Consider the following 23281-nt stretch of genomic DNA (forward strand, 5'->3'; position numbering starts at 1 on the left):
CGATCGGTTTATCTCATGCAAACATTCAAAGCCAGTAAAACATGCACTTCTTGTGCAGATGGCAGGTGTCGTGGAGCAGGTGTGTACTTGTAGCTTTCGTACAGTAAACGATCTTTAACACCTTAAAGCAATAAGGAAACGTTTCGCGTTTAATATTAAGTGGGCAGGTTTCGATCTTAAGCATGTCCCACGACCTGTCTGTCCATCTACTTCTGGTTAGACAGCAACGCCTCAAGTATTTAGAAAGCTAAGCTAGCTGTTAGCTCAGGTTAGCAAGCGGAGGCTAACTAATTAGCCCGAGGAAGGGCTCGCGACGCTGAAATCAAAAGACCATTTTTCGCTTCGGTTGTGTTTTATTGGTTTTACTAAAACGCCATTAGAGACAAAAGAAGTACTGGCATATAGTGTTTCGGGTTGCTTGACAGGTATTTCGTGTTACGTGGGTAAACGAAAGCCAGCTAACGTTACCTGTTTGGTGGGGTCATTTCTGCCGTGCTCAGAAGACAGGTGATGTCTCAGCAGCAAGGCCCGCTTGTAATTTCGGCTGCCCTTCACGAGCTCGTCGCTGTTTTTAGTGGCAATGTTGTGGCACCAAGAACAAGACATGAGTCCCGTCTCTTGGCTAAATTTGAGCCATGGAAATTCTTGCAGCCACGAAGCGTGGAATAGCGAGTGTTTCTGAAGCAGCGTCTGCGGTCTCATCTCTACCCCGGATTTCTTGGAGCCCGTCTCCCCACCCCTCGCTGCGCTCCGGGACTCCAGACCGTCTTCGTTGTTGTTGGTGTCGTTCCCCGCTGTCCAGCTACTGCCCTCCCTGGTCCCACGGAGCCCCTCAACGTCCCTAGCTGCCCAGCTGCCCCCTTCCGGGTCCTCTTCTTCCTCCGCCTCGGGTTCCGTGCTATCGCTGACAGATCCAGCGCCCTCCACTCTCTTCTGCGACGGTCCTTTCGCTCCCAGATCCCGGTCCTCCTCTTGATCCGACCGATTCCCGTTAAAATGTCGATCTTGACAGGCCGGGGCCTCCCAGCTGTTACAGTTCCCCCCGCCGATGCTGCTGGAACCCGTTAACCCAGCTAATCCACCTCCTCGGAAAGCCAACGACCTGCGGTTTCTCTCGCCAGACATTTTCCCCTTAATATACAAAACGTTACAATCTTCACTTTCTCGACAGTATCTCCCTTCCGACGATAAAATAATATATTTACAAACGATGGATTTGTTCGAAAGAGATGCACCGCCGTCGTTTCTGGTCTCGGCTCGAACCTCCCGGTGAGAGTATGTAGGTTATGCGGAAATAAATAAAGGTTTTAAACGCATAATGAATTTCAGGGTTCTCGCTGCGTCCGCGCAGGCCCCGCAGAGGTCGAATGGCAACGACTTTCCTCCCCACAATGCACCTCGACAGGAGAAGAGGGAGGGAGGGGAGTGGGGGCGGCTTTAAAGGAAGATGGGGGTGCTGTAGATGATTAAAGGGGGCTTTTGTGTTTCAAGGCTGGGCTGCACCCATTTTGCTTTCCTTTTTTAAATTTCCACCTTAAATAACCAGCGCCCCATTTTTACCTGTGTGCAAAATTAATTTGACAAAAGGACAAAAAGTAATAAATCTATTCCTACAGGAATGCATGCTGTCTTTGTATGTCAAATAAATCACAATCAATTATTTACAAAAATAAGAATGTCACAACTAAAATTAATGCATCCATTTACGTAATACTTTTACACAGAGACATCAAATTAAAAAACACCACCTTTACTGGTATAATACAATAAAAATGTACGACAATAAACTTAAAACATGAAGTATGTGCTAGGGTTCATCAACAATTTAACAATTTTAAAATCACAAATCTCTTACTTAACCCCAGTAAACCATCATCCTCTCTGAATCAATCAGATTTAAAAAAATATTGTTTAAGCGTATCTCTGCTCCATGTCTATTAAACATAGTTCCAGCAGGTGGCACTCTTTCATGGGAGTCTCAGTTGTTAATAAGTAATCCTTGATGAGTTTGAAAAGAGTTTGAAAAGTATTTTACACGCAGTGTGGGATCATGAGTGGGGTCTAAACCTGTGTTTACCCCAATGACAGGTCAATTCTCAAAATTGTGCTGTTGTGTGCAGCTTCTGGGTGTATTTATCAATATCAGTTTCTCAGTTATCAACAGTAAACAAATGTTCTACATATTAACACGGTGCATGTCATATTATTTTCCCAATTATGCGAAAAAGAACATTTTTTTTCTTATTTTTCAATTCTAAGTTAATTTTCACCAGGCTGGAAGATAGTTGGACTAACTAACCTAAAGTGCATCACATCAACATTTTACTTTTAGCAGATTAGAATAAGAGATCAGATTTAAAGTGTGCATGTTAGTAATTTTTGATATTCTTAGACTTGATTATTATCAGCATTTGCACCTGAGCTGGCATATGCTCATGGATTCTGAGGCATTCTTCTTTACTACATACTTGGCTAATTCGGCAATATTTCTGTTTTTGTAGGGTCAAACATCTAGCATGGGGTTGTTTCTGGTTTACAATAGATTATTAAAAACCATGAATAATATAATCTGCAGTTTTCATAATAATATATCTTAATAATTTCATCTATGCTGCTAGAAACAGTGAAATCATAGCAAGAAACATGTTGTTCAACAGCAAGCATTAAGATGTCACTAACCAGTGCAATGTAGATTTCACATGTTTTCATGTTAAAGTTTCCACATTAGTCTATTACATCTATTAAAATTAGGTACCTTTGGTTTGCAAAACACCATCTTTAATAATGGTCTTTAGATGACCATCAAATTACATGAATGAAATCTAATAGAATAATTCACCCATATTTCTTTACAAGTAATTAAAACAATAGTAGCCCTAAGGAGGACAATATTTGATAAACATGATTTTTATGTTTTATGCCCTGTGTATAATTATAATTAATTGGCTTATTGGTCATTTATAGACAAAAAATGGAGTTCAATCAACTTTGAATATTTTATTTTTCAGTCCCGGAAGCTTCTTGTTTCAATAATAGTTTTCAACACAGTTAAAATGTTCAACAACCTTCATCCGAATAGGTGCTGAGAAAATATACATTCTCAGGAAAATACACAAAACAAATAAAAAATATATAATTATCTGAAAAAAATCTAATTATTAAATCTAAAATTTTTTTGAATGTTATATTAAAAATATCCCAGCTACAACGTTTGATCGCCAAATACTGACTTTTCCGACCGCTATTATTTGTGGTGTCAAACCTGACCCACGTGCATATCTGTGTTTACACTTTTGCGTTATGACGTCACGCGGGACCCCACCCCGTACGTAACGTGGGCTGCCTGGCAACATGAAGGACAGAACAGGAAGACCTGCCGCAGCCAAGTGAGCAACCTGCTCAGTCTAGGCGAAAAAAATACACCAGAAACAACTCCCAGCCGCGCAATGGAGGGCACAGAGAAAAGTAAGCAGTTCAATTCAGTTTTAAGGCATTCTAGTCTACTGCGGAAGGTTTTATTTTTAAACGAATTAGTTTGAAACAAATTTAGCTAAATGTCAGACTTTCGTACTGCGTCAAAAGTTTGCCAGCCATGAGATAGCATATGCTACTTCTCTATTTCGAATAAACAAGGTGTTTAACTTTTAACTACAAAAGCAACAACGCGAAAATGTCGAATTTATTAACGGTACTTAGTGTCATTATGATATAACGCGGAAGATCAACATTAAACGGCTTAAACCCGCATGCTACCAAACCCACAGCTACTTAAAAACCCCACAACGAGGCATTTTTAGAAAGAAAACAGAATATAAAACGATAATTCAAAAGAATATTGAAAAATATTATATTTTATACCTGAAAAGAGTACGTGTCGTCACAGCCGTACACCTGCTTGGTTTAGTTAAGCTACTCCACGAGCTCTGAAAAACGAGTTTTGTGTGCTAGTAGCGCCTAAATTCCACAAAATGCACTCTGCCTGGTTTATTTCTTCTCTTCCTACGTCCGCCTTTGGTTTAATAACCTTTAATGCTCAGTCTAGCAGCTACACATGTTCTAATTAAAAATGGTCGCACAAAAGTATTGTGGAAACTAGTGGAGAGATTCTGACCTACTTCTTTTCAGCCAAAACTTATCACTGGTATTTTCTGTTAAAGCGTGCTGGTGTTTGTGAGGCTGGACCAGCAGAAAGCTGCTTCTGACTGATAAGTTGTCCTTCATAGCAGACCCCAAGCTATGGCTTCCTTTGTGTTGTGTTCATTAGTAGTGTTCTACAAAGTTTAATTAGGGTTCCAAGCCCAACGGGCAGGGAACCCTATTGCTTTTAGGGTTCCAAGCCCAACGGGCACGGAACCCTATTGTTTTTGTACGGATTTTTTATTATTTTTCTGGCATTATTCTTCTCCGCTAATTCCATATGGGCGCAGGAGCCAGAAACTGCCAGAAAAAAATCTGACATGGCAGTCTGGTAGAAAATCCTGACCGCTGCTCAGATTCTAAAAATCATAACCAGCAATCACTAGGTGGCGCTGTTGCGAAGGTCGATGCGTTTCAGCTACTAGCTCCCAAACCATAGGCCCTATAGTCAAAAACTTTATATGTGCTTGATCCTTGAATGATTCTGCATGTCGTTTATGTTGACCACGCCCATTTCCGCCTAACTAGTTTTTTTGCTAGATCGCAAAAAATGCTAACTTAGTTTTTATCACCAATCCATCATTTTTTTTCGTCGAATCAGCTTCAACCTTGGGATATATGATCTATAGATGAAGTTAAGTAATTGCGATGAAGAATTTTGCAGAAATATTTAAAGTTGCTTAAATGACACATGGTCAAATTCAGTGCGCTAGCTAGCACATATCCTAATTGATGATATCTCCACAATTTTTTAGATTTAGATGAGACTTTAGACTCTTACAAAGTATGAGCTGTAAGCAACATCTACTTAATTTAGTTTTGATTCACCAGTAGGGGTCGCTAAAGAGTCAAAAAGTTTGTTTCAGCAAAACGGCTTGATGGATTTCCACAGAACTTGGCACAGATGTTAATTATCGGACCCTTAAGCTATATTTTGAAAATGGCTAAAAAGTGGACGTGGCTTATAGGCTTTAAATTTTTTTGCCCTTTTACTCATGAAAATCTCTAATAATGTCATCTACAATCACAGAATTTTTTTTTGAATTTTGTCCAATAGGTGGCGCTGTTATACCCCTAAAAGGTTTTGAGCGATTTTCTCCCCATTTCTTCAGTAAAAAAAAAAAACAAATGATCTCATCCTGTATGTTCATTGAGTCAGTCAAATTTAGATGAGTATTTTGAAAACAAATTTAAACTTACGCAAATTAGTAGAAAATTGCAAAATAAGTCAAACGTACTTTCATTAACTCCTCCCGGCCTTCAAACTCAATCAAATCAAAACTTTGCCTGACAAGAGGGGAAAAGCGGCTGACCAAACGATTTGGACGGATTTTTGATATTTTATTTATTTTTGGAAATATAACTTTTTAAAACATTTTTTTAATGAAAAAGTGTTTTTTTTGTATAACTTTAAAAGATTTTGACCTTTTTTCAAAGCGTTTCATATCAACCATACCCAAGGTCAAATTAAAGTGTATGTTGATTTTCAGCTTGATTCAACAATAGGGGGCGCTATAAATGGGAAGAATTTATACTGCTGAACTGGCTAAATGGATCTGCGTGAAACTTAGTGGTTGTCATCATTATAGAGTCTTAGGACTACAATATCAATGTGGTAATGATCGATTAAAGTGGGCGTGGTTTATGATCGTTTAAAATTTCAAATTTGAAAAAAATCCTAAACATTATTTGCATGTAAGAGGCAAATATTTGTAGGTTGTGTTAACTGCATAGCATTGACTTCATATACAAAGATCGCTGCTCCACGAAGAGGTTTGCGCTTTATATTTTCGAAAATAGATTTTTAGGCTAGCAGTTGCAGCGCAAATTCCGTTATGACAATCTTCTTGAAATTTGGCACAGAGTTCACTCTTAGGTGGTTTATGAAACACATAAAATGTAGTCTTGATTTGAGTACCCCCTTTTGTTTAATATTAGGACTTATTTTTTTGACAGCCACTAATGCAAATATTTTTTTGTAAGATAAGTTTAAATTTTATGATCCTTATAAAAATATAACCAGAAGTCTCACATCACAAAGGCAATCTGGGAATATTTTGAGATTTTTGTACAAAAGCATAGATTTTTAATGAATTTATTACTTTATGCCAGTTTTTCTGTTTAGTTGGATAAATCAATAAATAATTTTTCTTATAAAGTTTTGTTAGGTATACAGTAAATATAAACCATTTATAACATTCCACATGTACCTATGGTGATCTGAGTTTTTTCTACAAATTTTATAAAGTAGCACTATTTTTTTATGAATATTTTAATTTTGGGCGTGACCCTTATAATTATATTTACCAATTTTTCTTGAGAAAAGCTTTGAATCTACTGATTTAAAAATGACAGCACTGTATTGCACATGTTAACATTGCCACGTGAGAATATTTTGGTAATTAAATAATAATTTATGGATTTTTCAGGATTTTTTTAAAATCATTTGATCAGGAAGTCACCAAATGAAACTCAGTTTTTGTTGACAATCTCTTAAATCCAGGGACATTATCAAGTATTTATGTTATTCCTAATATACTGTTGAAGTATAGATTATTGTTCGGTAATCTTTAGATCAAATATGGATTTTATAACAAAGTTTTTGTTTCGGTCAGTTTATTTATGAATCTCAATATTTTTTTTATTAAAAAGTATTTAATTTAGAAACAATAAAATGACTAAACCTGATTTCTCATGACCCCATGATGATCCAAGAATATTTTGGAAATTTATTTAAAAAGAATAAATTTTTAATGAATTTAATAAACATTGTCTGTAATATTGAAATGGTAAATGGCCTGTATTTGTACAGCGCCTTTGTAGGAGGGTTCAACAACCCTCCAAGGCGCATAACACAATCAGTCCTTCAGCCATTCACACACACAGTCACAGACTAGTGGGAATGAGCTACAATGTAGCCACAGCTGCTCTGGGGCGCACTGAGAGCCAAGGCAGTATTCTCTGGTCAGAGTTGGGATCGATTCTTCAACCTTTCGATTACTGCACAAGCCGCTCCACTTCCTGAGCTAATGCTGTCCCATGCAGCACATTATTTCACTCATTAAATCTTCACTTTCTTTAATAAGCAAACAATGGAATTTGATTGTAATCACGATTGAGAAGTCAACCATGCCTATGAAAGATATGCTTATAGGCTTTGCAAAAGGTTTAATGATGTATCCTGAGTGTTCCTTTCATTGCGCCGGTTGAAGTGAGCTGATGGGACGCCAGAAGGAGAATGTGTTATTGGGGCGGGGCCACGTGAGGAATGGCGAAGATGAGGGCGGGGCTGGGTGGGGGACTGACGCTGGTTGGCTTGGAACCCGTTGATAACTGCTTGCAGTTCTAGTTTTTCATTTATTTTTTTACCACAAATGTTAAAGTACTTATCATAATTCACCAATATTTCAGGCAGCAGATATTTGACACACACACACACACACACACACACACACACACACACACACACACACACACACACACACACACACACACACACACACACACACACACACACACACACACACATATATATTAGTTTTGCTTTCTTTCTTTGCACATTAGCATTCACCAGACTATTACACAAATGAATGAAACTATAGTTGTGTAATGATTGCCTTACCTAAAACAAATAAATTCAGAATTAAGGCTTGCTTTGTCTCTGCAGCTAAACAGAAGTAAATATTCATACTTCCTTGCTGTCCCTGCATCATTTTAGTCACTGTCATGGTAACCGTTGTGTTACCCTTCTTTATTTAAACATTCTCGTTGTAACAAGCGGCAGTATCCTTTTCACTGTGGTCCTCACAGACATCAGATCTCAATCATTGCTACAGATTAAGATACTGATGTTACAAATTGCTAACTCTGTCTTCCATGGTTGGTTTTTTAGTCAAGTTTATTTCATATTTGTTTTTAAATTTTGTATGCATTTTACGTGTGTTTGCGTTTTTACGTGTTTTCACACACATTGATTGGTGGAATGAAGATGCTTTATGGCTAAGTAAATGAGGAAAAAATATGATTAATAAAAATGGGCTTGTGAAAATTATCAACTTAGTGACAGCCTGGGAAAAACAGCTTTTAGGGGGTTGGATTGGTCAGCACAGTCTAATTCTGTCCTGGTCGCTTTTTTTATTTATTTGATACATCCCCTTGTAGATTATCATTAATATATGTTTTTAAAGACCAAGTTCACTTGTTTTTTCAACACATCTAGTATAAATTACTGCCTAATGAGTCAATCTCGGAGTTGCTAATGCTAACAGTTAGCTTCTACTAGCAAATTTATTTATAAAGCACATTTAAAACAGCATGAGAGCCGACCAAAGGGCTGATCAGCCGGGAACAACTAAAAACGAGACAGAACAGCAAGACTAAAAACCTAACGGACACATTTTAAATAAAAATACTATTAAAACAGAACCCTAAAAATAACAGTAAAACACTAAAAACAGGAAGTAATCATGGTACAAGATTAGTGGGTAAAGATTTAACATTTGTAAAAAACTTGGAAGTACTATAGAGGAAACCAGCTTCAAAATTATTGCTCAAAAGCCAATCTAAAGAAATGTGTTTTGAGGCTAGATTTAAAACTTGCAAGTGAGTAGGCAAATGGATAGAGAGGGCAAGTGCATTCCAGAGCTTTGGAGCAGCAAAGGGAAATACCAGTTCCCCACAGGATTTATATTTCATTTGGTGATGTAGAGCAGGTGATGGTCAGCTGAACGTAAGGATCTGGTAGGGACATAGCGAATGAGCAATTCAGAGAGGTAAAGGGCAGCCTGATTATTGAGAGCTTTGTATGTGAATAGAAGAACTTCAAACAGGGAGCCTGTGCAGCTCCGACAACACTGGAGTGATGTGGCACCTTCTGTTAGTGCCTGTGAGAAATCTGACCATCGCATTCTATACCATCTGTAAACAGCCGAGACGCGCTCTGCTCTCTTCTGGATGCAAAATTAGCAACAGCTGATGTGATGACGAGTATAAATGCTTTCTCAGTGAACTTGGTCTTTAAACTTGTGTTTAAATCATCGCTCCTGCTTCCTCTAACTGCAGGCCACTGTACAGGTAGTTATCGTCCATTTAACGTTGTTGTGGGGAACTCCTCAGTATACCGTGATATTGATTTTAGGCCATATCGCCCAGCCCTATGTTCTCAATACACACTTATTCCCCTTAATATTTATTTTTTTCCACCAGTATTTCAGATAGACATCTCTCATGAAGATGGAGTAACCGGCACATTTTAGAGGAGTTCTCGCTCTTCCATTTGTGAGTCTAGACGATGACCTACCTGATACTGGAGCATCAGGTTCTATTAGAGGCCCTTAAACAGTAGTTTACAGATGAGGAGGCCTGATACCTAAAACTTTCTTCTGCAACAGTATGATCCCAGGCCAAAGTGAAAGGCCTTGGGATTCAAACCTGGCTTTTACAGTTATGATGGTGTTTCTGAAGCTTTGTCACTTATCTTTGGCCATAGTGGGGACATTTCCTCTTTCAACTTCCTGCAGGGAAGTTTGTATTTTAGCTTCAATAATACTTTAGAAAATGAGTAGGCTAAGTAGCCTGTCTTGTTTTTCTACTCCTTCTAATAAGATTGATCATGAGCTCTGTCCAATAATTCTGCATTATTAGATTTTGATGAAACCGGCCGTTTTCAGCTGACGGGATGTCTCGTAGGCGGCGTCCCAGTGTGATCAACAGCAGCTGGTCGGTTTGAACATGAAGTTAATTCTAGCAGAACAGAATCCTTCTGCGGTGACTTGTTTTAATGTAGCGGATAATTATTGTAGGTTCATGTAAGAGTCGATGTGTTGACACAGGTTTGTCAGTGCTACTTACTAGGGGTGCAACGATACACAAAACGGACGGTTCGATTCGACACATTGGTGTCACGGCTCGATATGTTTTCGATACAAAAAAAATAGTGTTCATGCCTTTTTTAATTTCTCATTTATTGACATTTATTACAAATATTTGTTTTAACTCTTAAGTACAATTTTGTAAATTAAACGTTGCTACAATAGCAAACGTATGTAAATAAGAAAATAATCTGTGGAAAACCAAAGTAGCTTTTTTCCAGAATAATAGCTATACTACAGCCATCCTCTGGGGTATATTCCCAGCAGCATATTAAACAAATAAGGTCCCTATAAAATGAACCAACCTTTTGTGGAACTCCCCCTCACACTCATCTTCTGGAGTGCTGGCACTTAGCTGCATATACAACAAAAATAACGTAAATAAAAGTTTCACTTAAACACAAACCAAATATCAGTTTACTCAACTTCCATGTTTTTCTTCAGAAAAACGAGGATGTCAACATGTTCTGCTGACAGTACTGATCTGCTTGCTGTGACAATGTCACCTGTAGTGGAAAACACCCTCTCACTTGGGACAGAGGTCCCTTGTACAACCAAGTAACACTGTGCCATCTTGGAAAGGTGAGGGTACAAGCTGTGATGTTCTCTCCACCATCTCAGTGGATTATCATCGATGTGAATGCAGCCCGCTAACCTATACAAGTTAATTTCCTCATCTGCCACTTTGGCTGCTGACCTGGTCCTTGGCTCCTGTCCCATGAACAGTTCTCCCAACAACTCCTTCATGGCTGACTTCTCTGGTGGAGATGCTGATGGTGAATCTGAAGAGTGTGGCGCTTCAGTGTCCGTAGAGGGGGCTGTTGTTGTGTTGCCTGCAGCTTGGCCCTGAAGAAATACAAAAATACAAAAAAATATAAATAATCATATTTTTTTAATTAAAACTTACAACTCATGTAGTAGCAAAAGAAATGATCAAACATTTATAAAATAATACGTACTTCTTCAATGCTCAGGACAATCTCTGTGTTGAGTGCTGCAAAAATTCTCAGTTGAGTGGCATCATCCAAGTGTCGCAGGGACTTGAAACGTGGATCTAAAGCCGTGCACTTGTGGAGGTAATGCTGAATGGCGGGATCTGTGTATCTCTGCTCCAGGTCATCCCTGATATTTTTTTTTTTTTACATCTCTCACTGTTGGGCTGTCATCATCAGACTGTACCATGGAGTTCAGTATGCTTATTTTAAGTAGCATGATCATGGATGCTGTGGGAGATGATGCTTCACACATCATGATAGTGACAGTTTTTAGGGTTTTCATGACTGCAACAAGATTTTCAGCCAGTGTGTGTTCGTCATCAGCTAGACTGTGAATGTTCTTCATGTTCTTCTTCACTGTGTTGTCGGCCATAGCAGCAAACACTGCAGTTTTCTGTTCAAGGTATCTTTCCATCGTGTCATGGGTGGAGTTCCACCTGGTTGAAACATCTTGGATCAGTTTTTTTTTTCACCAAGCTGTAGCGGCTCCTGTTTTCTCTTCAACACATTGTGTCCTGTTGTGCTTCTGTGCAAAAAGGTGACTACTTTTCTCATCTTTGCAAGGAGATGGGAAACTTTCTGCACTGCCATTCCTTTCTGAGCTGCTATATTAAGGGTATGCACAAAGCATCCAATTTGTGGCCCCAGCCCTGCAGCTGTGCCAGCATTAACTGTGTTCCTGGGGTTGTCAGTAGTTACAGGTATAGTACCTTTTGCTCACACTAACTTCCAGTCTTCCACTGCTTCTGACAGAGCTTTGGACAAGTCGTTTGTGGCGTGACTTTCGATGAGGCGCGTCTGCAGAACACTGCTTTTCATTTGCCATTCTGGATCAATATAATGTGCGGTGACGGTCAGGAAGCTCTGTGTAGCTCTTGACGTCCAGCCGTCTGAGGTCAGAGGAACAGCGGGTGCTGCTGTCACTGCCGTCTCTAATTTGGCTTTTGTCTCATTGTACAAAGCAGGAACTGCGGTCTCTGTGAAATGGGTTCGTGAAGGAAGATTGTAACGAGGCTCAAGTACTCTCAGCATCTCCTGAAACCCGGTGTTGTCTACTACAGAAAACGGTCGCATGTCGACAGCAGTAAAATTGGCAATCGCCCTGTCTATTTCTTTTGCCCTCTTGGATTCACGTGCAAACGGCTGTCTGAATGACTCGGGAAGAGCTTGTTGCATGCTTGGTTGTTGTTGTTTTTCCCTGCTTCCACTTGTCTTTGCATCAGGGTGATGTCGGCGTAAATGTACAGTCATATTTGTTGTGTTGCCGCTGACGTGATTAAGCAATGTGTGGCATCTCCGACATACTGTGGTAGTTTTGTCCACGACGCGCTTACCATCAGGGTCACGCTTCACGTGAAAGCCAAAAAAGTTCCAAACTCCAGATCTGAAAGACTGAGGAGGAGGTTCAATCTCGGGGACCGCTGAGGCAGCTGCCACGACTTGCAATGAGCCAACTTCTCATGTCTCGCTATCAAGCATGTGGGCGGCACTAAGTGGATCTGCGCTCGACAATGCCACCTCAGGCGGAGTAGTCGAACGCAGATCACCCAGATCCACTGATCTCATTGTCAGAAGAAAAATTGATAAAAATAAATGTAAAAATCCTGTATTGTTCGGTATATATGCCTACCGAATCAAAAGCTCCGTATCAAACGGTTCAATACGGGTACATGTATTGTTGCACCCCTACTACTTGCCACATCCAGCTGTGGCTCAGTGTCTGAACAAAGATTAAGTCAAACATTTTTATGATGGCTAAGATCAGCCATGGCAGCCAAGTCAATCAGTTGTAGGTGTGCCTTTAATAATGTCTAGGTTTCATTAAAATGTGTCCAGTGGTTCTTCAGCGTTGACTCTTAGACTCGATGGTGGCTCAGGCGTTTGGCGCTGGCCCTGTAATCGGTGGGTTGACTCCCAACAGTAAAAGGGTGACTCTGGTAAAATTTATAAAGATCCTCTGCACTCGGTTAATTTTCCAAGCGTGTTGAGAATGACCCTCAGCGACTACCGTACGTTCTAGAGCCATATTTTTGTTTTCTTTGCTAATGTAACTGTGGCGGCCATTTTGGAGTGAAATGGCGTTTTCTACAGTTGACGTCACCGCACAAGTGCTGCTGGGTGCTAATGCTAGACAAACAAACCGCGTTTACCAGTAAAAAAAACTGTTGGACGTCGATTAAAAACAACCCGACAGACACCAAATTCAAACGTTAATGCTCGAACAGTTTCTCATGACTCGCAGTGCTCAAGTCACATTTTCTGTTTTTACTCTTAAGTTATTATTTGTGTCACTACTTTTTACATAGCACCCACCTCTGGTCAAAAGCCTTTTTCGTCAACGTTTGGATGCTGTTTACCGAGGTGTTTAGCTGGACCCCTTCGTTTACGTCGCAGTCTCCTGGGTAACGCCACATCCAGTGTACGGCTGCTAGTATTAACTCATCATTCTCTGACCTTTCCCACAGGGAAAATGTACAGAACAAATACACTGAAAGTCCGCTCTTCCACCTAGTTACTACCCCCACTTAGCTTTTTCTGGCCTTAGCTTGGCCGGTTTCTCTTTCCACCTGTTTCATGTTGTCACGGACCTTACCCAACTTTGGAGAATAGATTAAAAAAATGTCCTCTCTGACATCCGAACTGGGAATCTAGCATCCGATTACCGCCCCTCTCAACATCAGTGCTTATTTCCTTCCTGTTTGAAAATCTTTAGGAGACGAAAATGCAACTTTAAGACAAACGAAGCGACTCGGACCCATAGGCAGTGATCAAAATATGCGCCTGCTTGTCTAGGGCTACATCCCACAATGCATTGTGGCGTTACTTTGCTGTCTATTTTTAGCTACTGTAGAATACGTTATTAAAATGTTCAGGTGTAGATGTGTTTCATCAACATCTGTCCAGTGATATGTGAGAAAAGCTGTCAATGAACGTCTGCACACACACACACACACACACACACACACACACACTCTAACATAGTGTTGTCAAAAAAATTGATACCTAGATATAAATCGATGCTAAAAGTGGTATCTAAATTAGATATTCCATCCCTGTGGTATCGATATTATGGACTATTATACACAGCCTTCTTCAAGTACACAGACATGCACGACAGCCAGATGCCGTAAAGCAGCCTCCGCCTCCCAGACAAACAGAAGAAGAAGACGCTGCATGGCTACATTGCAATTTCCCACGCGAGTTGTCTCCGATCCAAGTTTTGTCTGCCAAATAAATAAACAAAAACATAAACAGCTAATTTGGGAGGCGCTTCACAGCCCAACTTAATTAGCATACCAAGTCTGACACGTAGTTGTATATTCACGCTTACGTGCTTAAAGGAAACTCCCGTTTATTGCAACCCGGACTTAATTTCTAGCATGCAGTATGTTTGTTTACTCACGCTGACAACTTTGGTGCTACTTGGATTCCCCGGGGTATTTAGATCCATCGGCGAATCGCCATCAGTGTAAATCCATATAACGGGTGTGGACGGGCACCCATGGTGCAGCCTCGAAATTAGACGTTATCTGCACCAAAACATCTCAATGTCGAAAGGTTTTGTTAGGAATCATTAACGTGATTTCCCTGTTCGTTTGGAGCGAGTCTGGGATTTCTAGGCGTGAACAGACTAGCCGCGGCTAATCTAACCGGAGCTTTTAATGACGTCACTGCCGTGTGCCAATCTGTTTTTATTAAGATTACCGGTAGATGTACCTTTGTCCTACTGTGGAGAAATTCGTTTTCTCCCTTTATTGACCAACAGAGTTGTTCAAAAGTACAGAACAAAACATATGGCATTACATCTTATGACAAAAATGCACCTTAAACAGAGTTTAAGCAGCAAAACATCACTCTGCAAATAGTGTTTATATAGTGAGACAATTCATGATTTAAAGTGTTAACTTTCGCCAGTTTTTGTATGCACGTTTTAAAAAATGCTGATACTTGAAAGGTTTAAGCACTTTATACACTTAATTCTTAACATTTAATTTTTGCAATATAAATTGAGGAATGTTATTTTTTGAATAAACTTGTTCGATAAATGGGTGTTTTTAAATAGTATCGAAATCGAGTTTCGAGTTTTTTTCCAGTTTTGAATCGAGTTTGAAATTTTAGTATCGTGACAACCCTACTCTAACACTAGTCTCATCATTTTGACTCGTTTAATCCCACAGGAAAGCAAATTCTCCCTTTTTTAAAAACGTTACTTCGTTAGCTGGTGGCTTTCTGAACGATCAAATGAACAAAATACGACAAATTACGTATGACGACTTGTTGCATTTAAAAAGAAAAAGACAGCGGGAGAGCGTTTGGTTCATTTTCTTTCAGCTGAGCTTTATGGAGAATTCCTCACTGACCTGTGAGATTTGACCTAGCAGTGATCTCACCAGTCAGACGACACGACACTGTAGAGAAAATCCTCCGGTTTCTCTGCCAAATGGAGCACAGCAGAATTCCTAAGTAACTGAGCGTTCAGTTACGTTTCCTTTATTTCATGATTTTTCTCTCGTTTCCCCTACGCTCCTGGTGATGACGAACGGGAATACTATGCCCAGACCTAACCCTGACTGGAATTTCTGGCCCCATTCTTTAACCTCTCTATTGTTAACCGAGAGGAGTGATGAAAACGTTCCAGTACATTTCTATCCCCCTCAGCTCAGTTACTCTTATTATTTGGGGTGGGTACCAGGTGTGTTCTTTTAGCAGCATTTGTTGACATTTTCAGCCTGTTTACTTCCACCCTACAAGCAGAGGAGTAGATTAGCGGCACGTGTACAGTATCCGTTCCCTCCATGCCTTCCTTATTGTTTTCCCATGATGCACGTCCCTCAAGAACTCTGTGGACCCAGTTAATGTCTCATGATTCTTGTTTTGGGCTAATCATGTGACCGTATCATGAATACTGGGAGTAACTGATCTCACGCCGTGCTTCATTAGCCACTTAAAAATGGCTGTTTGTTACAGTCTGGGTGGAAATGTGGGGGTGTTTGGGGTTGATTTGCGTTCAGACTCCGAGAACATGCTGATTTGGGACTTAAATGATTAGAAATCATGAAATCTTTCATATTCAAGTGTGCGATGGCTTTTTAGCAACATTCTTATGAGTTGAGTGAAATTTCTGCTAAACTCAACATTTAGTATCATGGCTAAAAAATATGATGATCTTTTAGGGGTGGCGGGCCATTCCTTCAAGGAAGGCTAGGCCTTTAATTTTTACTCACAGTAATGAGATCGATGTAGTCAAAGATGTGGGTTTTGTGTAATTTTCTTCTTCTGTCTGAGATCCTTTAAGGTGTTCTGGTTTTTTTCTCCCAGACATAGTCCGTGATGGAATTTGTCTCCCAGGTGCGTAAAGTTCTGCCAGCATAGTGTCTCTACTTGTCTCTTTATGTGAAGTATTTCCTGGAAAAGATCAGCACAGACTTGCTCGTCTGGCTGTTTCCAAACAGGGAAAATGGTTTCAGAGGAGTTTTGGGATTTACGGTTTCAGATTTAAAAGTCAAAACTCACTCGCTGATATTCTGTTATCTGAAATTAAACCTGTACCAAAAGAACTGATGTCATCAAAACCAGAAATTTACTTTAGGTCTTAAAGAAGGAGCCTTAATCAGATGTTTTCATTCATTTTAATGATTATTTGATGTTTTATATTCATTCCAGTTCAGCTGAGTTCCTCCTTGGTTCCAGATCTGATCAAATCCAGTTTCTACAGATGGACAGAACCTTGTTTATGTTGTTATAATCCCACTCAGGATTAAAATCTCTGTTTTTGATTCTCACACCGAAAACTCGTAGTTCTTGGAAAAACCTTTTACAGATCTAGAACAGACTGTGTGAGTTTGAGCGTTATTCTGACTCATTTCACCCAATTAAAGGCGTAGTTTGTAAGAATGACATCCAGTGGTCAGATGTGGGTACTGCAGTCTAATTTCAATAAAAAACATTACAATCTCACTGCCGTTCCACGAGTTTCGTGGCTGTTGCCAGTTACGGATCAGCCCCAGAAGATTCTAGATGACAAGTAAAGACGAGTCACACACAGTAAGATTATAAGTAGATAAATATGTTGTCGTAACTGGTGTTAGCACTCTTAGATGTTTTACGGTAGGGAGCACTTACTACACTTATTACAGTCTGGTTGTCTTGCTGTTAGCTTGCTGGTATTATTCTGAATGATTCATTTTAAGGAAGCGAAACGCCACGACAGACTCTTTATTCACGTCACACACGTTTCACTTTGATATGGAGTAGGGCAGCACGGTATTAGGAAAACCTGCAATATTTGATAACGGTGATTAATATTGCGGTGACGATATTACTTGCGATACATAAAAACTTAAATCTGGATAAAAAAATAATCAAAAACAAAGAAATAAAAAAATCATAAAAATGAGAAAAGCTAAAGATGTGAGGAAAGGGAAAAAGAAAACGAACAAGAAAAGGCGATCGGTGGATCCCGGGAAAAGCAGAATCAGCCGAAAGAGCAGAACAAAGCTAACTCAGGTGTTCGCTAACCATCAAAATTAAGTGCCGTCCACCTCGGGGGCGGGACTCTAACCTATGAGAACCCACCCGATTGGCCAAATGGGTGAAGAGCTCTATTTGATTTGATAATAAAACATCAAAGCTTCCATTTGATTGACAGAATGCATCATGTGTAGCAAACATTTGAGCCGACCATTCATTACGATATTTATCTGTTCTTTGCGATATGCATATTGCACATGCTGATATCGCGATAACGATATATTGTGCAGCCCTAATATGGAGTTATTGGTAATTTAAAAAAGTAGCTTTAGATATTTTTAGAGCCAACTATTTGCTGTGTCTCTGGCAGTGCTCCACGTAAACGGTCCGGGCTCTACACATCTCGTTATTTCACATTTCCTGTCTTTGCACCGCTAACATTATGTTTCTCCTCTTTTATCTGATGGGGGCTTTTCTGTAGGCCAGCGGTTCTGGTCTACATCCTCCCTCCTCACAAAGCATCGAGCGTAGCTTCATGTAGCTTTAGGCATCCTCTCCTCTTATGTAAGATGACTAGCTTTACTGCTGCTTCCAGTTTGACCGGCCATCCCTGGATTAGCGCTTCGCTGTAATCTGGGACACTGCAGATTATTCTTTTCATCTAATGCGCCCCTACACACACACACACACACACACATGACCCCCTCACACAAATGGAAGCGTCTCTGTTTCATCCTTGGATCACCAGCTGAATGGTAGAAAGTGAGCGAGGAAAGGAGTTGACCTGAAAATGTTGGAATCAGAGCGTCATGCTACATCGCTGCTAGCATTAGCATTAAATGCTGTTGGAATGATGGACTGAGGGTTGACCTTTGGGATTACTCTGAAGAAAGTGTGTGTGTGTGTGTGTGTTCTGCTGCAACAGCTGCTTGAGCTGACAGGTAACTTATTAACAGCCTGTAAGGAGCAGAGCGTTTACACCCAGGCTTGTTGCAGCAGTGACTAAGGAAGATGCTTAGATCAACTCAACCATCCAGAGTGAGCGTTGTAAACCAGCAGGAAGAGCGACAAGCAGCCGGATCACATGCACACAATCAGCACATGGCTGGCTGTGCTTAGGTAGCAGCAGTGGGTAGTAGGTGGTGTCGCTGTCCGACCAACGACATCCGTAAACATGGAGCCGCTGGAGGAGTACCTCTCTCCGTTTGACTTTGAACAAGGAGTCAACACCAGCTACCTCTACCTCTCCCCGGCTTACGGCGACACGCCGCCCAGCTCACCCACCCTCAAAACCAGAGGTACTCACAAGGAAAGGGAGCGGCTGACTGGAGGGTGGGTGTGTGTGTGTGTGTGTGTGTGTGTGTGTGTGTGTGTGTGTGTGTGTGTGTGTGTGTGTGTGTGTGTGTGTGTGTGTGTGTGTGTGGCACAGGGATTGGTTCACTGAACTTGATGTATTTGGGGAACGAGTTTAACTGGTGGGTGGTGTCTGACGCCTGTTGGATTCATCATTTTTACTTTTAAATAGAAGCTAAACATAATTTTTCATGTGAAACATATAACTCATGTAGGGAGTCGGCATAAACGTGTATTTAATGATTGAACTGAATGCAGAGGCTGTGAGTTACTAGGTTACCTGACTTTCATAAGATCATCAGTCTGTTAGCATGAATACGATCACGTCAGCAAAACTTTAGATTAACGATGTTTCTTTACTTATAAAGGAAATAATCTCATTTTTAACTACAAAGGACCAGAAAGTCCTAAAACATCTCTTGTGTGTTTGTTGCCCACCAAACAGCCTCCATGTTTGTTTACTACTTTCATCCATGTTTTAGTACATTTCTGCATCAGACTGTAAAACTAACAGACGCAGACAACAAAAGGCAATCCCTATAGGTTTCAGACAAATTGAGACACTTTGGTACTAAATGTGCTTGATGGTTGCACAAATCTTGGAAAACGTGTTTATTCAGTTTTGACTCGCCAAACGTTGTCCTTGTCGGGGTTTTTTTTTTGCGTGTGCATCCATTCGGTCAGGCTGTAAAGCTGAACTAGATTATCTAATATGATAATGTTCCTCATGCCTGAGTTTGTTGTTAAAACGACCGTACGGTTATGCAAAACAGACTTATTTATCTTCGTTTACTCACAGGAAGAGATGATTAAACTTGTTTCAGATTTAAGATATTTAAATCTCTCATTCATTCATTTGTTATTTAAATAACTTTACAGTGGTCTCTGGTATGAGCTCCTCTTTAGTATTCATGATGTTCCACTATCTCGCCTCTGATTGGCTAAAATCAGTGCGGCTCTTCCACTGCCTCCATTCGCTCTTCTTTCTTGGGTAAAATAAACGCAACATCTCCACAAATAACACAAGCCTGGAGGAGCTCTGCTGTGTTGTGGGGTTGCTAATGCTAACTGTTAGCTTCTACTAGCCGAAGCTAGCTAATAATCGGTCAGAAGCCAATACGGGAAGCAGGTAGGAGACTATTGAGTGGCTGATAAAATGTTTTCTCGGTGAACTTGGTCTTTATACAGAATTCTATTTGTTTCCATTCCTCTTCTAAGCTAGGAGGCTGCATGGTAGCACTGTTGCTTCGCAAGAAGGTTGCATGTTCAAATCCCGGCCTTGCTGCACCGAGTTAACATTCTCTGAATTATCTCTAGGTGTGAGTGAGTGGTTGTGTCTCTCCGTGTCCCTGCCATGGACAAGGAGACCTGTCCAGGGTGTCCCTGTATCTTTTAGTGACCAATTAGGGGCCATTTTGATGACATCATAACTACTTCCTGTTGCCCACAAGCTACACAACAAGGGGAAGGGGGGTGAAATCATGACTCTCTCCAATTTCTTTCTCCTAATTTCTAATGTTTTGACGCTTGTGTTGCTGTAAAACCTGTAAAAACAGTCGGGTGATGATTGTGGCTAGGACGTTAGCTCAAGGCTAACGGCTACTGGTGTTCCAATCTGAAATCTCACTGAGACAGAAGGGCGATCGCAGCCATTTAGCCGTTTTAAGGGTTTGTGTGTTAAATGTGTCACTGTAGTCTCATCGATGGCGACTAGAAGATGAGATGGAGAGGAAGCGGAGCCCGAGGGCGGAGAAAGTTCTAGATTCTTCTCCTTTGACGTTACCCACCACCCGCTTTCACTAATCAATCTGAGACGTCCAATCATCTGGTCTCTGTCCCGCGGTGTGAATGAAAGGCTGCTTCCAGCTGTAAGGCGTTGGCGGGAGGCGACCCCAGAAAGCAGGCCTAGTGCCGCTGATGTAACCCAGCTCAGCATCAATTTCCTTTTTTAGCTTCTTCCCCTCAAACGCAGTTTAATTCAGGCGTTTCATTTCCTCTTTTCACCGTCTAACAATGTTTGCTGTTCTTTTACTTCCTTCGAGGGATTTAAATGTGAAAAGCTGCTTCAGACGCTCGATCGGCTGTCAGAAACGGTGACATCACAGGAGAGGCGTGCGCCGTTGGTTCGTTCCCTCATCGCTTTTGTTTCTGTGCTCCTCAGGTTCCCAGCAGCATCCGGACTCGCTCCCTGAGCTGGGACAGGACGCCGTGACGTCAGTCGGCCCATCTTCTCCTCTTCCCCCCGCCATGACCGAGGAAGAGCGTCTGGAGCTCCAAGAGGAGTTGGCCAGGGTCAGGCTAACAGAAAAAAACACCTCTAACTGAACCCCGAGAGTTTCTGAGCGTTTATTTGTTTCGCTCAGGTCGAGGATGAGATCCAGACCCTCTCCCAGGTGTTGGCGGACAAAGAGAGGCAGGTGGCCGAAATGAAGAGGAAGCTGGGCATCTCGCCGCTGAACGAGCTGAAGCAGAACATCACCAAAACGTGGCAGGAGGTCACCACCTCCACGGCGTACGTGGCGTTGTCAGATCCCTTCGAAGTCGGTATTCGGTGTCGGGCTCTGAGCTAAAAGCATTTTCCTCTCAGAAACACGGACACGGAGCACGGCTTATCCGCGGCATGTGCAGGAAATGAGCCGCTTTCTCATTCCCTCCAGCTCATTTCAGCCGTTTAGTTCTGACCTTCATGTCTTTTTATTTTTTTACTCTGTCTTTGATCTTTCAGTCTCTCTGATTTACTAACATCCTCCCTTTCTGCCTCCTCAGCTACAAGCGGACCTCTGAGACGTTGTCCCAGGCCGGTCAGAAGGCCACGGCGGCCTTCACCAACATGGGCTCAGCCATCAGCAGGAAGCTGGAGGACGTCAGGTGAGTCGCAGGCTTCAGGTGGAAGACGTCCAGTTAAACCAGTCGTGTCTTTAGCTAAAACACAACAACTCTGAGTTTTTAAGCTATGATTGTTTAATTATGGAGTCTTATTCTGTTGCTGTGATGCTAATCCGGTTCGACCGATTCCTTCAGCCTCCTCTCATAATCCAGCAGGTGTGGCGTGTTTGGATTACCGAGCGGCTGGTTTTACTTCCCAGGTGTGACGTTGTGTTGAAACAAAAATGTCTCCTAAAGGCAGCTCTGCAACACTATTCCCTCGGTCCTAATCCTCTCTGGATTATTCAGCTGCAAACAAGATTATTAGCCCCTAGAAGCTGAAGGGCTTTGGGAAACGTGTGTGTGTGTGTGCGTGTGTGTGTTTTTGTGTGTGTGATGTCCAGATAGTGACCACAGGATTAGCACGTATCTGATATTCCACAATCAAGCCGGATTTAAATGATCTGGAGTAAACTTGTGTTTTTTTTTCTTTCTCTCTAACGACTAACCCTTCCTCTCTTCCCCGTAACGCTGTCGGATAGTTTACAGTCGTTACAGCACTCTGCTAGCATGCCCGCTCTAAGGTAAGGACGTCACGACACTCGCAGGAAGAGAAACGCCTCCTTTCCACGTTCGTGACAACAAGATAATCTCACCCAGAACTCGAGTTAAAACCCGAGTAGAAACGCCCGCCCTCGCCAACAGCTGGGCGGGATTCTCACGGGCGGACGGAAGTTCGGTCCCGAACATAACGGGAACAAAAACATCGATGACGGGATGTTTTAGCTCAAGATCTGGTCGTGAGATTAAAGCTGAGTTAGTGTTTCTGTGCTAACTGGGTTCCTGCAGGACTCATAAGGTCTTTTATTTGTTTGCCTCCTTATTTATTTATTTATTTATTTATTTATTTATTTATTTATTTATTTTTACTCTCTCAGGAACGCACCGACTTTCAAGTCATTTGAGGAGAAAGTGGAGACCCTGAAGGTAACGGGATGTTAAATGATTCAGAAAACGATAAACCAGGATTGAAAACTTATGATTTTTATTGTGTTTGTTTGTTTGTTTGTTTACCTGCAGACTAAAATCACCCCCTCTGCACCCGGTGGCCGCTCCGGTAGCCAGGATGACGGCGTCCCGCAGACCACCGATTCAGATGGCTTCCCTGCCCAGGACGCTCCACTGCACTGAGACCACGCCCCCTCTACCCACCTGTGTACCTGTCTCTCTCTCTGTCTCTCGTGTTAACTTGTGGGGAAACAGGAAGCAGGCGACGAGTTCCCACCCTTGGTCTAATGCCAGCCGTGTACATTGGCGTGTTCAGATAAATCCTCCCTGAGGTGTTTCTTTATTTTTTTCTGCCTCTAATTTCGATGCCAAACGTGCTTCAGTAAATACTTCCTTTATTAAATAATCACTTGAGTTTAGAAAAGTTGCAGAATTAAATAATTGAATTATTTCTGCTTTAAATAGTCCTTTTCCTTTTGTCAAATGTTAAAAGTTGTTGTTATTAATACACTTTGTCTCCAGTTAGTTATTTTTGGGTCAGAACTCTTTATAATAATGGAAAATTTTACAAACATGAGCCCA

The 23281-nt window shown here is 41.2% G+C and overlaps 2 protein-coding genes across 6 annotated transcripts in view; one reads left to right on the forward strand and one right to left on the reverse strand.

Annotated features, from left to right (window-relative positions):
- Positions 1–1331, reverse strand: part of zbtb10 (zinc finger and BTB domain containing 10) — a 29438-nt gene extending 28107 nt beyond the window's left edge. For both annotated transcript variants that reach the window (XM_015973785.3, XM_015973784.3), the window contains exon 1: positions 469–1331. In XM_015973785.3, the coding sequence (XP_015829271.3) occupies positions 469–1125 (657 nt within the window). In that variant the 5' untranslated portion in view covers positions 1126–1331. The remainder of the gene's footprint in view (positions 1–468) is intronic.
- Positions 1–23161, forward strand: tpd52 (tumor protein D52). 4 transcript variants are annotated; one of them, XM_015973788.3, is made up of 7 exons: positions 1–79; positions 20988–21118; positions 21190–21338; positions 21593–21694; positions 22234–22275; positions 22630–22678; positions 22772–23161. In XM_015973788.3, the coding sequence occupies exons 1-7, from the start codon at positions 16–18 to the stop codon at positions 22880–22882; spliced, it is 648 nt and encodes a 215-aa protein (XP_015829274.1). In that variant the 5' UTR covers positions 1–15; the 3' UTR covers positions 22883–23161. The 4 variants fall into 4 exon arrangements, with proteins under 4 accessions (XP_015829274.1, XP_015829275.1, XP_015829272.1 ...); XM_015973789.3 differs by lacking the exon at positions 1–79 and adding an exon at positions 3294–3465; XM_015973786.3 differs by lacking the exon at positions 1–79 and adding an exon at positions 18481–18771.
- Positions 23162–23281: the final 120 nt, after the last annotated feature.

This window comes from Nothobranchius furzeri, chromosome 19 (genome assembly GCF_043380555.1).
Source record: "Nothobranchius furzeri strain GRZ-AD chromosome 19, NfurGRZ-RIMD1, whole genome shotgun sequence".
NCBI lineage: Eukaryota > Metazoa > Chordata > Actinopteri > Cyprinodontiformes > Nothobranchiidae > Nothobranchius > Nothobranchius furzeri.

Coding starts and splice junctions, on each gene's coding strand:
- tpd52 (XM_015973786.3), top strand. CDS start 18,648: ATGGAGCCGCTGGAGGAGTACCTCTCTCCGTTTGACTTTGAACAAGGA. Junction 21,119..21,189: donor TCCAAGAGGAGTTGGCCAGG/GTCAGGCTAACA, acceptor TGTTTCGCTCAG/GTCGAGGATGAGATCCAGAC. Junction 22,276..22,629: donor GCTAGCATGCCCGCTCTAAG/GTAAGGACGTCA, acceptor TTACTCTCTCAG/GAACGCACCGACTTTCAAGT.